The sequence below is a fragment of the Hypanus sabinus genome, chromosome 2, assembly GCF_030144855.1.
Source record: "Hypanus sabinus isolate sHypSab1 chromosome 2, sHypSab1.hap1, whole genome shotgun sequence".
NCBI lineage: Eukaryota > Metazoa > Chordata > Chondrichthyes > Myliobatiformes > Dasyatidae > Hypanus > Hypanus sabinus.
The window spans coordinates 144,075,791-144,090,225 of NC_082707.1; the positions used below are offsets into that span (position 1 = coordinate 144,075,791).

The following is a 14,435-nucleotide window of genomic DNA, read 5'->3' on the forward strand; positions in this document are numbered from 1 at the left end:
AAGCCTGAAATACATGAACCACCTGGCTCAAGGTGTCCTCGTGTCCTATGCAGATCAACTGGTGGAGGGTTTTGGAGTCACTTTTAACATCTCCCTGCTTCAATATGATGTTCCCACCTGCTTTAAGAAGACATCTATCATCTCAAGGGTTACCTTTTTCCCCAATGGCTCTGGCATCTGTCATTATAAAATGCTTTGCAAGACAAGTCATGGCACACATTAACTTCAGCCTTCAGATAGCTTTGACTCACTTTCTATTGAAACGTCTATGGTGGACATCATCTCCCTGGCCCTACTTTTATCTGTGGAACATTTTTTGTGCAATAAGGACACGCACATTAGCCTACATTTCCACCTTCAATACTATAATTTCAAACAAACTTATCACCAAACTCCCAGACTTGGGAGTCAACATCTCCTGCAACTGGATGCATGACTTTCTGACCAGTGCTGCAGTCAGTAAGAGGTATAGGTAGCAAAGTCTGTACCATGATTATTCTCAACACTGGTGCACCGCAAATCTGCATTCTCAGCCCTTTGTTCACTTTGCACTCATGACTCTGTAACCAGATTGTGCTCTTAACTCCATTTACAACTTTACAGATGACACTGCCATATTGGGCTATTTCTGAAATGATGCATCAGAGTACAGGAAGGAGAAAGAGAGCTTCAGTAGTGTGGTGTCTTGGTAACGATCTTTCCCTCAATGTCAGCAGAACAAAAAAGCTGGTTATTGATTTCAGCAAAGGCAGTTGTGCACACGCACTCCTCTTCATCAACAGTGCTGAGAATAGGAGGGTTCAAGTTCCTAAGAAATTAACGTTACCAATAGCCAATCCTGTTTCAACCACGTTGATGTCACGAACATGAAAGATCAACAGTGGTTCTACTTCTTGGGAGTCTAAAGGAATTTGACATTTTTCTATTGACCCATTCCAATTTTTAGCAATGCACCATAGAAGACATCCTCTCAGGATCCATCACAGCTTGGCATGGCAGCTGCTCTGCCTATGACCACAAGGAACTACAGAGAGTTGTGGACACAGCTCAGCACATCTGTATGAACAGTATGCAAGGCAAACTTTTCACTGTATCTTGTTTCAGGTGGCTGTATTCTAATTCCATTCTACTGTTGTAAGACTTTTGGTAGTTTCCCTAACAAAAAGATGGACCCTTGTACCTTGTTGTCTACCCATTACTGCACTTTCTCTGCAACACTATATTCTGCACTTTGCCATTGCTTTGCCTTGTATTATGTTAATGCACTGTGGTAGTAAATTGATTTGTATGAATGATATGCAAGATAAGTTTTTTACTCTGCCTTGGTATATGTGACAGTAAATCAATTTACTATTTTCTATGGTTCAGTTCAATATCAGCAATGGTGTTCCAGGTGTGATTAGAATGGGGACTGACCAGAACAGGAATGATTGGTTATTGCCTACAGAGCCAATATTTTGTGACAGCATGTGTGAAGCATATTAAAAAAATAAATTAAATATTCTAAAACAAGTAATAAACTTGAGCACCTGCACAGTTGAATCATATGCAGTCTCGAATTATATGGATGATCCCATGGTTTTGATTCAAAAAAAGCCAAGTAAAGCTTTAGCCAGTCTCTTGCATATTTTTATATGGGTGTCAGGATTGTCACAGTCTCTACATTTTCCTATTGAAAGAACAGAATATTTATTTGACTGGATCCAGCATTTTATATTATAGATAGTATTTTTATTTTAAACTTTATAAAAATGGAGAATAATATATGAACTTCAGTTACATATTAAACATCTGATTTGTTGTTGAGACCAGTAACAGAATTGATAATAGACTTTTCACACATGCCAGAGCCGTGTGGAAATGTATTAGAAGCTTTTCCTTTACATTTGTACTCTTTCATTATTTCCTGCAGGTGACAAAGCTGAATAGCTGCTGTATGATACCTTGATCAAGCTGCCTTTGAATATTATCTTGGTCAGTCCTAAACAGTCATACAGCAGTTATTCAGATCACCTGCGGGAAATAATGAAAGATAACAATACAAAAGAGGAAAACCCTTTTATAGCTTTATTCTCTATTGTATTTATACTTCCTTCTGCTATGAACTCAAGATCATGCTGCATTTTTAGACAAGTAATTTGAAAAGTCTGATCATTAAAATGCGAAAGTTTTAACAAATATCTTACCATTTCTGTACTTTTTGTATGCATCCTATGAAGTTTAAGCCAGATGCCACCAGGTTAATAAGGCTTCTTTACCAATAAATTTAAGTGGACTGCTGAACTTTAAATAAATTAAATAAATAGGTACTTGAATGTAATAAAAACACAAAATGCTGGCAGAACTCAGCAGGCCAGACAGCATCTATGGGAGGAGGTAGTGACGATGTTTCGGGCTGAAACCTTTAATCTTGAATGTAATATTCCTTCAAGCCTGTGCTAGTTCTTTGTTTGAGCTGTCCAATTTCACCCAATTATCTGCTCTTTACCCAAAACCATGGGTTAATAATTTTCTTTTTCAGCAATACTACTGCACATGTTTACACTGGTTTTTCAGGCAGTCTATTCCAAATCCTAAAATAAACTCACTGTTAGGATCCCTTTCTTTATGTCACTCAATATTTTTATCAACTTGTGGAAGAAAGTTGGTATTATTTTATATTGTCATATGTACCAAGATAAAATGAAAAGCTTGTCTTGTATATTGTTCATATAGATCAAGTTCTTAGACAGTACATTGAGGTAGAATAAGCTAAACAATAACAATGCAGAATAATGTGTAAAAGCCTCACAACGTGGTGCAGGTAAGCAATAAAGTGCAAGATCATAAATGAGGTAGATTGTAAGGTCAAGAGTCCATTTTAGCATACAAGAGGTCAGCTCAGGAATTGGATAACAGTAGGACTGAAGCTGTCCTTCAGCCTGACGGTGTGTGCTTTTTAGGCTTTTGTATCTTCTGCCCAATGAGAGAAGGGAAAAAATTGTTTGAGGTTGGTGGGATCTTTGATTATGCTGGCTGGCTGCTTTACCGAGGCAGCGAGAAGTATAGAGGGGATATAGAGTCCACAGAGGAGAGGCTGGTTTCAGTGATGTACAGAGTTGTATCTACTACTCTCCCACTACTCTACTGTTTCTTCTTGTCACCTGTAAAGCAGTTGCCATGTCCAGCTGTCATGCACCCAGATAGAGTGTTTTCTATTGTGCATCAATAAAATTAGTAAGAGTCAACAGGGACATGCCAAATTTCTTTTGCCTCCTGAGGAAGTACACCACTGAAGATAGTTTTATTTATTCTTTCAAAATATTATTTGGGATTTTGAACATTTTTCTCAGATGTTGAAGAAATTTGAGAACTTTGAGAAGAAATGAAGTTTAATCTGGGTTGTGTAAAAGGTTTTTCATAACTTTTTGTATTCTGTTCCTCATTTTAGAACCAATGATTCAGTGTATTTCTTTTATTCAGCAGTTTTCTCACATCATCCTGCTGCCTTGAAAGTTTATTCATATTCATGCATAGCTATCCCTGTCCGTACATCTTTAAGATTCTATCAGGTATTTTATGTTGCCTCACTTAATTTTACTGATCACATTTTTTAAAAACTAAGGCTACATCCAAACTGGACCAGATAATTTTGAAAACGCCAGTTTCGCGTAAAAATAGGTGTCCACACTGTCCACACTGAAACGGAGATTTCAGCGAATTTCCTCCTCCTGCGCATGCGCAGGACACATCTACCGAAAACTAACGACATGTTTGGTTTCAAATCTCGACATAGAAGTGTGCGTTTGTGTAGTTACAGACTGGAAAAACTTAAAACGACGGACAGCTGTTGGCGTTTGTGTAGGAGAACTTAAAACTAAAAAAAAAACAAATACTGGAGTGTATGGCGGCAACCAACAGGGAGTTCACGGACAGATTGACCCGGCTAACGACGAACATTGAAAAACCAACTAACTCTGTTGCATTAATAAAGCACCTTGTTGACAGATAGACAGACATACTTTATTGATCCTGAGGGAAATTGGGTAGAAATGTATAAAACATATCCGCATCAGTGTATTCTTGTATTTCTATACAATGCTACATTAGACTGTTACACATCTATTGTCAGAGAAGTACTTGCATAAATAGGTAAACCACCTTCATACGAGCAAGGACAGAAAACAGGGCAAAGTGAGTACAGTATACTTATTTATTCAGTAAGTTATGGGTCAAAGTATTTGGTGAGTACATTTCTAACTCTTCTGGCTTCAGTCTCGTTGCAGTCTGTTCTGAAATTGTTAGGTTGTGTTCAAGAAAACAATGAAATAGCGCGCTGCCGTCTGACAGCGTTTTCAGAAGTCTCCGGTTACCCCGTCCACACTGATCTGCCCGAGCAGCGTTTTCAAAAATATCCACCTTGGAAAGTGTTTTTGAAAAGCTCCGGTTTCAGCAGACGAAAACATGTTTTAGTGTGGACGGAGGGTAAAAACGAAGAGAAAAAGCTTTGGTTACTGATTTATCCGGCGTAGTGTTGATGTAGCCTAAATTACATCTGCAGCTATCTTAATTGTGTGTTTGTTGGTTTCTATATTAATTGGCTTTAATATGGGAAAACTCGTAAGAATTTGCAGATATATTCATTTCTTGAAAAGGAGTACGTTTGTTAAGTAGTTACTGTTTAAAATTAACTAGTTTCATTTGATTACCTCTATTCATTGTTTGAAAAAAAATTGATAATGTCTGTAACACAAGAACAATATGGCCATTGTGTAAAATTCTTTTGTTTTGGAATGGAGTTTCTACCACACAATCATTGAATGCATTGAAGTATACAATTTGTCCAAGTTGATAAATACTTTAGTTATTTAAGATTTATTGAATTATCTTATTATTACCTGTAGTATGACTCTGCCAAAAGTTATATGGCAAAAGGAATCTTATTCAACGCAAGCATCATTGATAGTTGACTTCCTTATCGGAAAACAGTCAGTGCGGATCAGTAATAATGTATCTTACTTGCTGACAATCAACACAGGTGCACATGCTGTAATCATGCTATCATGATTGTGTAGCTGTGTAACTGGGTACAGCTCAAATGCCATATTGTTCCCATATTCTTCAACTCCTTGATATACACCTTTTGTTTCCTTTGCATGCATTGTTCACTTCACTCTTATTGCTGTGCCTTGGGATATTTTTATTATTTTCAAGACATAACCATATAAATAATGAGCATTTATGAAATAACCGTCGTAATACTGCAGTGGTTAAAGTAGCTATGGAAACTGATTGAACAAATGTTGAAAGTAAAATGGAGGTGAAAACAAAGCATAGGAGAAATGCCTATTTGCTAACAAAAATGAAAACTTAGTCAATTACAGAAAAATCAGAGGAATTGAAGAAAAAGGCAGTTGGGTTGAATATGAGAAAAGACGGCAGTAAACGTATGAAATCAAAAATTATACTGCAGGCAAAAGGAAAAATAGGTCTGATCAGGAAATTTCTTCATGTAGATAAGAGGACATAGCAGAGATGATAATGTTTTGCATCAGTCTTCAAGGAAAAATGCTGCTGCTGGACTCAACATGGGTGAATTGTGGTTAAGATAGATGGGCTTTGAATACTACTGGAAGACTTTCTCCATCTCAATCATGTTTAACCCATTCACGAACAAGAGAAAATCTGCAGATGGAAATCAAAGCAGCACACAGAAAAAGCTGAATGAACTCAGCAGGCCAAGCAGCATCTATGGAAAAGAGTAAACAGTTGATGATTTGGGCCGTGACCCTTTATCAGGGAGAAAGGATGAGGTCAGAGTAAGAAGTTGGAGGGAGGTGAGGAAGAAATACAAGGTAGTCGGTGACAGGAGAACAGGGGGTGGGATGAAGTAAAGAGCTGGAAAGTTGATTGGTGAAAGAGATAAAGGACTGGAGAAGGGGGAATCTGATAGGAGGAAACAAAAGGCCATGGAAGAAAGGGAAGAGGGAGGAGCATCAGAGGGAGGTGAAAGGCAGATAAAGAAATGAGGTAAGAGAGGGGAATTGGGGAATTGTGAAGTAGAGTGGGGGGTGGCAATTACCGGAAGTTTGAAAAATTGATGTTCATGGCATCAGGTTGGAGGCTGTCCCAGACTGTCTTCATCCTGGCAGTAGAGGAGCCCAGGGATTGGCATATTGGAATGGGAAGTAGAATTGAAATGAGTTGCCACTGGGAGATCCCGCATTTTCTGGCAGTGTAGGTGTAGGTGCTTGGCAGTCTTCTGGTCAATGTCGGGTCTTACCAATATTGAGGAGGCCACACCGCGAGCACTGGCTATGTTAGATGACCCCATTATACTCATAGCTGAAGTATTGCCTCACCTGGAAGGACTATTCAGAGCCCTGAATGGTAGTGATGGAGAAGGTGTAGGGGCAGTTGTGGCGCTTGTTCCGCTTGTGAGGATAAGTACCAGAAAAGAGGGCAGTGGGGAGGGTCTAATGGGCACGGGAGTCCGGAACTGAGTAATCCCTGTGGAAGGCAGAAAGTTGGGGGGGGGGGGGGGAAGGGAAAGATGTGCTTGGTGGTGGGATCCCATTGGAGATGGCAAAAGTGTGTGCTGCACGTGGAGGCTAGTCGGGTGGTATGTGAGGGCAGGTGTGGAACCCTATCCCTGGTGGGGTGAGGGGAGACGTGTGAAATAGAAGAGATGCTGGTGAGGGCAGTGTTGATAGTGAAGGAAGGAAAGCCCCATTCTTTGAAGAAGGATAACATCTCATTTGTTCTGAAATAAAAAGCCTTATCCTGAGAACAGATGCGGCAAAGACGGTGGAATTAAGAGAAAGGTATGGCATTTTTACACGTGACAGGATGGGAAGAGGTATAGTCCAGGTAGCTGTGAGAATCAGTGGGTTTCTAAAAGATATCAGTAGATAAACTGTCTCTGGAGATAGAAATAGAGAAAGGGGAGGGAGGTGTCAGAAATGGACCAGGTAAATTTGAGGCAGGGTGGAAGTTGGAGGCAAAGTTGATGAAGTCGACAAGCTCAGCATGAGTGCTGGAATCTGCACCAGTGATGTCGTTGATGTCGCCGAGGCAAAATTGGGGAGTGATACCAGTATAAGCTTGGAACATACTGTTCTACGTAGCCAACAAAAACACAGGCATAGCTGGGAAAACCCATTCATCATTTTAAATATCTAATTCAGATTGCCTCCAAGTCTTCCTTCATTCTGAAGAATTAAGCCATAATTTACTCAGTTTCACCCTGATAGCTGTATTTTATCAATTATGGTATCTTGTAGTTATTTTTTTCCCAAATGTTCCTTGTACTTCAATATGCTTTTTGTTTCTCTGACCTTTTTCCAAAGTGGAGACCAGAACCATCTTTCATAAGTACTCCTGTGGGTCAATCAGTTAATTTGCAAATTTACCATTACAACCTTTGAATCTTATACCCCAAAGGAATAAAAGCCCAGTCCTTGCTTTACTGACTAGAGAATGCTACTTAATCACCTGTATTCTGGATGCCTTTGATTTTGTGCGTAATGTTCTGCATTTCTTATTATCTTGATTATATCTCCATGTACCATATAAATGCTCAGGGTATCAGTTTTTTGTTGTGTTTTGTACAGGTTTTTATATTCTCATAGGTTAGATTGTTTTCTTATGCGTTTGGTTCACCTCTCCAGTGTGATATCTACAAATAATTTTGATTTTGAGCGAATTGGTTCTGTGTTAACATTGTTAAAGTAGGATAAGTGACCAAAAGATTGATCAAAGAAAGAACTAAAGAAGGAAAGCATGGTAGAAGGACAGATGCACTGAAGAAAGGAATTGTGAATCTTTGGGTTTATATATTATGCAGCTTGACTTTAGTAGACTGCGATACTTTAATTCTTCCACAATTTGTCATGAGCAAACATAATGCAGATTTGAGAGTGAACATAGTGTCTTATTACGAGCAGTTTTTGAAGCGTGTTCCACTAACCATAGCTGATCTGTAGCTTAATTTTGGACTGTTGTTTATACCACCTAATCCGTGAGTTCTGTTAACTTCGTATTTGTATTTAAGATTAATGATTGAAGTTTGCAGAAACCGTCTCAAACATGTACAGTCAGCCCTCCTTATCCGCAGATTCTGCATGCGCGGATTTAACCAACCGTGGATCGGGAAAACCCAGAAGTTCTCTCCCCAGCATTTGTTGTTTGAGCATACACTGACTATTTTTTTCTTGTCATTATTCCCTAAACAATACAGTATAACAACTATTTACATAGCATTTACATTGTATTAGGTATTATAAGTAATCTAGAAATGACTTAAAAGTACAGGCAGTCCCCGGGTTATGAACGAGTTCCATTCCTGAGTCCGTCTTTAAGTCGGATTTGAAGTCTGGTACATCCGGTATTATTTAGTGTCAGTTAGTCAAACGTTTTTCTCAGTATATAGTACATATTTTACCTTTCTATGCATATAAAACACTTAAGAAACATATGTATTTCAATAATTAAACCACTGCGTTGCTTAGTAATAATTGTAGCTTTCATTGGGGCCAGGCCTTTCAAATGCTCCATTAAAATTGTTCCGATCATTGACCGACTGTAGCCTGACGCTTTTCCAATGACAGATGGTATTTCACCTCTTTCCGATTGCTTTATTACTTGCACCTTATTTTCAATCGCGATCGTGATTATTTTCGTGAACAGAAACACTGCGGATTCAGAGCGCAGCCGCTGGGTCCCAATGTCCACTGCACTGAGTCGTTAAATAAAGTCTGGGGTTTCGCTGGGTCCAAAAGACCACCGCACGGAGACAGGTTAAATAAGGGACTTGAGCATCCGCGTTTTTTGGTATCTGTTGGAGGGGTTATTGGAACCAATCCCCCGTGGATAAGGGGGGCCAACTGTATATAACTTATAGAAGATTAGATGCAATTTCAAAGCTATGTGCATGCATCGGTCCTTCTGTTACACTCACTTTTTCTTTCCACTATTCTTTTAATTCCCCCTTTTATCTTGTAAATTTAACATAATTTTCTAGGTATCTTATCTTCAGTTTGTGTAGTCATGTAATGCAGTCATTTCAGCCAGTGTGATATTCCGTACAAACCTGTGCTGTTCTCTGTTCAAGGGCAATACATTCTTTGAAAACATTGTGCTAAGAACCCCATGGTTCACCTCATATAGTCTAGCCAAGGCTTAGCATGATTTTAATGTGAAAACTATTCTGGTTGATTAGTAGAAAAGCCACACTGACTTTCCGTGATTTTTTATGAATGCCAAATGACATTATAAAGATATATGTTTTCTATGGTCTCATTGGCCTCCAGTTATGTTTTCATAATTTAGAAACAACGTGTGTGATTTTGCATTTTTCTCCATTGAAATATCTTGCTCATTAATTCATTTGTTAACTCAATAAATATTGACTGTAATTAACTGCTTCCAAGTACATGACTTACAATATCACATTTTTGGTTCACTAATAAACATGGATATGTCCTTATTAACCCTTTATCTCTACATTGTTTCCAACCAGCTCAATAGTTTGGCTGTAATATTTTGAGTTTCTCTCTCTTAAATTGCAGAAAGATGTTCAATCCTTTTTAATCTGCAAAACTGTTCCTGAATCAATAAACATTGAATCTTAATTGGGACACCTACATTGAGCTCTCGTTTTTCTTTAGGACCGTAGGGTTAAAATCTCCTATCCGTTGGAATGTCATTGCTAGATGCCATTAAATTTTTAAAATTTCTTTCACTTTATTTACATTTGGTAGCTTCCATCCCATGATTCAAAATTATTTTCTTTGTAATGATTGAAATGCCATCTGATAGCAAATTTTTTTTTAAATTCTTATATTTATTCGATGCTGAATGATTTCTTGAAAAATTTTATTCTCACCATAGGTTTGAACACTGAAGGACTGTATCGTGTCAGTGGAAACAGGACTGATCAAGATAATATTCAAAGGCAGTTTGATCAAGGTACTTAATAGCAGCATTTTATAAATTACATTAATGATTGTTTTCTTATTAACTCCATACGAGGGTTAAAAAGCCAACATGTTAGTGTCTTTCAGTGTTATAAATGTTTAGATTTTTGATACACCTGCAACCAGATGTCCAAGGGGAAAGCCAGGTAATACATTTTAAATAAACACAATTTAGTTGTTCTATTTAATTATGACTTTAATGTTGGGTCAAAAATGTAATCTCTTTAACCTCAACTGTTATGCTTCCATAAGAAATATTTATCATTAAGTTTTTTAATATCGAGAAGTCTGAAGTAACGAATTTGGTAATCAGCTGGTAACGATATAGCAAAGCTACTGTGTTGAATTCCTGTGGCACAAGGTTCCAGGATTGTTGGAACCAGCATTGACGCTGGTGGAATTGGTGTTCTGAATCCACGTGGGATCGTGGAACCAGTGTTGGCAATGTTAGTGTCATCGGTATGGAGGTGCCCAGAGTCCTGACGAAGGGTCCTGGCCCAAAATGTTGACTGTTCACTCTTTTCCGTAGATGCTGCCTGGCCTGTTGAGTCTTTTGTGTGTGTTGCTTTGGACTCCCAGCATCTGCAGAATTTCTCGTATTTGGAGCCCTGCGTTTCAATCCTTTTTGGGGTTCACTTTTGACTCTTACTGTTTCTGCTTTACTTGCACAGAATGTCAATATATAATTCAGTGTTATTGAACATTTCCAGTTTAAAAACAATATCCATTATGGACTTAATATTCACAGTCCAATGGCATGGTCAGAGCTAAAGAACGACTTCTACAGTGAAGGAAGATGATATGTTGAAAGTTATTGAGGAGTGTTTCATGCAAACATGTTTGTTTGACAAATCTGGTATGTGAAGACTCACTCTGTGTCTTTGGTAGGAAAGATTTACCTACACACTTGTGCATGGTCTCAACCCAAAACGTAGACTACCTCTTTGTGTGACCCACTGAATTTCTCCAACAGTTTGTTTTTGTTGACTAGAGACGTGGTAGATATATCTAAACCAGATAAATATCTTTCAAATAATAAAAAGCCAATTGAAGCTAAGCACTATAGATTTATTTACCTGCATGAAATATTTTTCAGTTTATGATTTTCTTGTAACTAACAAGTACACTGATGCAATTGTTCCATCTAGATTTAAGTTAACTTACTTGAGAGCATTTTCAATCCTGAGGCTTCTTAATTGGATAAATTGTTATATTGGAGTATAAAGCTTTTAAACTATGATGAACCAAACTGTCTTAATTAACATTTAATATGTTAGTTTCATTTTTAAACAGAAAAAAAATCAGTCAGAGCTCTGGTAAGAATAAGTAATAAACCTGGACTAACAAATACGTAATTGAATCTAGCACTGTTGAACTTGAGTGACAGAGGAAAATGTAATGATTTTACAGTTCATTTTTAACTGTGCCTGTTAGTGAATGTTGGTCTGCATAATCAAATAGTTTGTAAACAATTCCTTCCAGGCTGCAGCATAAAGGATGACTTTAAAGGTGAACTACAAGAAGATGAAGTTCATTTGTGAGCTCTTATTGCTGGGTCAATACTGGCAATGATAACTTCATCTTTATTTGTGGGATGTGATGTAAATCAGTTTAAAATGTCTCATTTAGCTGTAACTAAAGTGATTAGACATAGAGACAGAACCCTAAGTTCCCAGTTCTGTAATAAAATTTACGTGCTTCACTTGAAGAAAAGGTAAAATGATTGCAGTGCTAACTGAAGGAAACAAATGTCCTAATATGTTAGCTATTGCAAAATATTGCAACTAATTTACATTTTAAAAATAAGAAAACAGGTTTGAATGGTTAAAGAGCATTAGAAGGGGAGAATTGTTTGGATTGATCAAAGTAAGGAAAAAAGATGGAATTTTAAGGAAGTACATTATCAAGTGATTTGAAAATCACAGTGGCTATGGCTCAGCAGGTACTGATCATTGAGTTCCCTTTAAATTCCAGGAGGGCCCTGGTTCCCATGCACCCTCTTAAACTTAACGTGTTCATTGGAAAATTTATTATATTGCCATGTTACATTTTGTTTAAAAAATTGAACTAAAACTATCTTGGAATATTAATAGGAATAACATTGATGGTCTGGAAAATCTGGCAGCCTGGCACCACTAGAATCCCTATTAAGCCTGCTTTAATGATGTTATTGCAGTTATTTCTGCAATATCACCTTGAAATTATGAAATACCTTTAACAAGCCAAAATAGTATCATATGAAAATCAAAAATGCTGCAAATATTGGAAACCTAAATTAAAAACAAAGTCAGGCAGCATCTGTGGAAAGAGAAACAGAGCCAACATTTCAAGTTGAAGTTCCTTCATCAGAACTAGGAAGAAGGCAAAAGAAGTTGAAGCTGTAGGAAGGGTGTGGGAGTAGGACTGTCTAGCATAAAACAAGGGTAACCATGAGAAGAAGCTTTAAACAAGGTAATTTGGCCAATGAGTAAAATGGAATAGCTGCAGGGTGGGAAAATGGACAAACAAGTGTAGAATGAGATCACACTTGGAGGGCAACATACAAGTTTGATCGTCTTTCAGCAGGTATACACAAATAGTTATCTGCATGAGGTGATGCAAGGAAATACTGCAAGTTGGTGATGAAACTAATAAGAATGTGATTAAGCTAGGATTGATATCATAGATGTTTATATCAGGGACTTAGATAAAGTGGATGGTCACAGTGTTTTTCCCAGGATAGTGGAGTTAAAAAGACAAAAATATAAGGTTGACAAGACAAAATTTGAAAGGGGTCTGAGAAGGCAACATTTTCCAGACACTGTAATTGGTACATAGAATAAGCTACCAGATAAAGTTGTAGAGCTGAATGTAATTACAGCGTTTAAAAGGCCTTTGAACAGGTTCATGGATAGAAAGGGTTTAGAGGGATAAGGGCCAAATGAGGAAAATTGTCAGAGCTCAGATAGGCACCTTGGTTGGAATATATTTTAGGCTGCATGACACCATGAATCGCATTAGAGGCTGTTCAGGGAAGTATTGTTTGAATGAAGGGGATATCTGATGAGGAAAGGTTGAATACTTGGAAATGATATTTATTGTAGTTCAGAAGAATAATGTGTCATACTGTTGAAACAATAAATTGCAAGGAGGCTTAATAAGTAGATGCCGAGTGGATATTTGCCCTTTAGGAAGAACTAGGGGGTGCAGAATGAGGATTTCACATTTAAGACTGGATGAGGAGGAATTTCTTCTGAAGATTGGCTATCTTTGAAATTGCCTACGTAAGCAGGTTTAGGGAAAAAGTTGCATTTGGAGCTTATGGCTTTTAAAATTGAAGGGGATTGGTGGCAGGCAGGAAAGCTGAATTGAGGCCAAGATTAGATCAGCTTTAACCATGTTGATTAATCATTTTCATATTGATAATACAACCTACTTCTTGCTGTTGGTTATTAAGTCTTAAGAAATATATTCTTCTTGCTTGAACATTGCTTGCAGATGACTGCCAGTTAACTATAATATGCACATTAAGTATATTCTTAACTTTTGCAGAATTAAGGAAAGTGCTAGAGGTAGATATGATGCAACCAACCTTCCCTCTGTCCCTGGGCACTCAATTAAATGTGGGTCTGAGTGCCAATCAGCAATGCATTCATCACCTCAGCTGATGACTCTAGTGTTTATTTTAATAGTTTTCAATTGTTGCTCAGTATTCAAGATTGTTACTCTAGATTTGATATAGCACCAAAAGGAACACAATAAGATAAAGAACACGATAATAAAAATAGCATAATAAGCATAATAAATATGACAACTTGTGTGCATTGTATGTCCATGAAGTGATGCTAGATCAGGGGTGGGCAAACTTTTTGACTTATGGGCCACAAAGGGTTCTAAAATTTGACAGGGGGGCCAGACCAGGAGCAGATGGACGGAGTGTTTTGGTAATACACCTCATAAGAGAAAATAAAATATCATGGGATATGTAGAAAACATGTGCTTTAATTTCAATTGAAAATGAACAAATGCATTACAACAAAATATCTGTCTTTGAAGTCCCATGGTATTTAGCTATTTATTGAAATGACTTTTAAAACACTGAAAATTAAATGAATAAAATACAGCTTTTTTTAATAGTAACAGTTATTATTTTAAAGCACTGAAAATTCTGTTATCCTTCAAGATATTATCATCATCACTCTCCTCCTGACCGTCTTTATTTCAAAAACGGTAGGAGATGCAGGTCTCCTTGTCCTGCTCCTTCTTATTCAATTGTCCCCTGTGCCAAAACTCAACAACGACCAGCACAAAGACAGAACAATGACAGCGCGCCGGTATGCGGAGCGCGTTATTTGATCTGGAGCGCATTTTTTTATTTTGAGAACGTACGTGCACTTGCGCACTACTCATGTCCATCACTTAACAGAAATGACATGTAACATGTAAGGCTTATTGAAAAAAATTATTTTCAAATGCATTTTTTACATAACACAACGAAGA

At 37.6% G+C, this 14,435-nt stretch overlaps 1 protein-coding gene across 1 annotated transcript in view; it reads left to right on the forward strand.

Annotated features, from left to right (window-relative positions):
• Nucleotides 1-14,435, forward strand: part of arhgap5 (Rho GTPase activating protein 5) — a 70,542-nt gene that overhangs the window by 40,605 nt on the left and 15,502 nt on the right. The window contains exon 4 of the mRNA XM_059956356.1: nucleotides 9,871-9,948. Within this exon, the coding sequence (XP_059812339.1) occupies nucleotides 9,871-9,948 (78 nt within the window). The remainder of the gene's footprint in view (nucleotides 1-9,870; nucleotides 9,949-14,435) is intronic.